Genomic DNA, 2,101 nt, shown 5'->3' with positions numbered 1-2,101 from the left:
TCTCTTCCTGCCACACCAGGCGCCTGGAAGATCATGCGTCCCACGGAAGTATCGCTGCATCCCGGGGAACTCGTTCTGGCCTTGGGAAAAGCACCCGCACCTCTGGCACCCAGTGCCGGTGGGTCGAGGTCCCGCCAACCGAGGCTGAGGATCTCCCGAGCTGGCTGAGAGACCCGCCTGCTGCAAAGGACCCCCCAGAGGCCGGGGCCCGAAGCCTCCCGCCCGCAGAGCTTCGGGTCCCAGGCCCGGCCGAGCCCAGGCCGGATCACAGACAAGGCCCCCAGTCTGCCACCAGCCTCAGGTCCCACGTGAGCAGGCGCAGGAGGTTGAAGATGACGCTGGCTTCGTGGCACCCAGGCGAGTCCTGGAACCCGGGAAGGAGGCGGAGGCGGACTGAGCCAGGAATTCGCTTGCGGACCAACTCCCCTGCCGGTGCTCAGCGCTCCGAGTCCGAGCTCCCGTCCCGTCTCAGCCTCGCACGGCTCCCCCCCTGCAGACTCACCGCCTCCCCACCCGCGGTACTCGCAGCTCTGCGTGTTTGGGGACGCGTCCTCGGTGGCCTCAGGGACTTCCTCCAGGAGCCTGGCCGGACCAGCTCGAGCTGCAAGGGGAACAGGAGGGACGTGAAGACGGCGAAGAACCCAGGGTCCCTGGGACTCTGCCCGTGAGTGACTCTCCCACCGCAGACCAAAGCCCGGATCGGGGGACACTGAGACGACGCGAATCGTGTCTGGGCCGGCTTTTCGGTTCGGGGCACAGATTGGCCTCGCGGGGAGGCCCGGGGGCGCAGAGCGAGCCGGAGGGGCCGGGGGGCGCGGGCGGTACTCACGCAGGCCCCCACGTCCCGCCGCGCGGCCGCCAGCAGCTCCAGGATCGGGCCGGTGCCGGGGAACCGCTCCGGGCTCCGCCAGCGGCTCAGCACGGCCTGGGCGTCCTCGAGGCCCCGGGCCACCAGGCGAAGCCGCGCGCACGACTATGGGGAGCAGGCGGGAGTTAGAGAGGCCGCGCCCACCGCCCGCGCCACCCCCCGACGGCTCGCCCGCCTCACCCAGGGACGCGGAGGGTCCCTCCTTGGGCGAAAGGAGCAGTTGCGCGACCTCCAGCTCAGAGTCTCCTCCTCCTGTGGGACAAGGGTCGGGGTGAGGCTGAGCCTCCTCGCTGCGCTCCCCAAGCGCTGGGAAGGCGGGGATTCCTACACGTGGGACGCTCCCGGCCGGGGACGGTTGTGCGGATGGTGCACTGAGCCCCGTAGCTGTCGGAAGGCCTGGACGGTGGGCCGAAGGCACCCCGCGGTCGCCTTGCGAAGCCCGGCGCCCCGACGTGGAACCGAGTCGGCCTGGAGGGGGCGCCCTTTGGGGCCTGGCACAGAGGCTGAGCGTGTGCTGACCGCAGGGGCGCCCCGCAAGATGCCGCGGTCTGAATTCTGCCCTGAGATCCGAGGCGCGCCTGCTTGGGCGCTGGGGACGCAGGGGGCCCTCGGGGACGGGTGGAGAGGTCGGGGCGTCACTCACGTAGCGGTCCCTCAGCGCCTTGACCGCCGCCACCGCCCTGGGCTCCAGCGAGCGGTAGTGTGACAGCAGGCAGCGCCGGGGTGTCGTCACGCCAGGGTCCGCCGCCTCGCCCGCCGTCACCAAGACCCACAGCCCCACGGCCACCGCGGCTGCGCCTCTCGGCCCCATCTCTGCTCCTGCGCAAGGCGAGGCGCCAAGAGTCCAAGCCCCTGCCTCTGCTTGGCGTCGCGCCGGGACGGATGCTCAGGGCGCGGGCCCGAGACACGCCGCGAGCCCGCAGCCCCCTGGTGCCCTCGGCCCGTCTCCGCTCGCCGCTCACCTGCACGCTGTCCTCGGTGCCCCCTCGTGCTGCTGCAGCGCCCGCCTTCCGCTGTCCCCAGGCTGGAGCCCACCTTCGGCAGCGGCGCCTGCAGGGTCCATGCGGCTTTTATGTGCGGGGCTGGGGGACGGTGAGCAACCGGACTTCCCCGTCCCGAGCCGGCTAAGCTTTCCGAACGTCAGCGCTGGGGCGCCTGCCCGGGGCTGAGGACTTTACCCGCCTGTGGGCCGGTGCCAGCCGTGGCTCGGCCCCAACCCTCTGTCCTGAGCCA

The 2,101-nt window shown here is 71.8% G+C and overlaps 1 protein-coding gene across 1 annotated transcript; it reads right to left on the bottom strand.

The window, feature by feature from the left end:
• Positions 1–265: 265 nt before the first annotated feature.
• Positions 266–1,897, bottom strand: LOC123578515 (interferon lambda-4-like). Its single transcript, XM_045441373.1, has 5 exons — positions 1,512–1,897; positions 1,049–1,120; positions 830–973; positions 503–601; positions 266–364 (listed from the first exon to the last, which is right to left on the bottom strand). Exons 1-5 carry the CDS (start codon positions 1,677–1,679, stop codon positions 266–268), a joined length of 582 nt encoding a protein of 193 aa, XP_045297329.1. The 5' UTR covers positions 1,680–1,897.
• Between the last annotated feature and the right edge of the window lie 204 nt (positions 1,898–2,101).

Source organism: Leopardus geoffroyi, chromosome E2, assembly GCF_018350155.1.
Source record: "Leopardus geoffroyi isolate Oge1 chromosome E2, O.geoffroyi_Oge1_pat1.0, whole genome shotgun sequence".
NCBI lineage: Eukaryota > Metazoa > Chordata > Mammalia > Carnivora > Felidae > Leopardus > Leopardus geoffroyi.
Note: the sequence above shows the minus strand (reverse complement) of the source record. Positions and strands in the feature narration are given on the sequence as shown.

Bases quoted from the DNA above. Each gene is read 5' to 3' on its own strand.
- LOC123578515 (XM_045441373.1), bottom strand. From the start codon at position 1,679: ATGGGGCCGAGAGGCGCAGCCGCGGTGGCCGTGGGGCTGTGGGTCTTG. The intron at 602-829 runs GTGAGTACCGCC...TTCCCCTTGCAG, and splicing joins GGCGGGACGTGGGGGCCTGC to CTCGAGCTGGTCCGGCCAGG. The intron at 365-502 runs GTGAGTCTGCAG...CCCGGGTTCCAG, and splicing joins GTACCGCGGGTGGGGAGGCG to GACTCGCCTGGGTGCCACGA.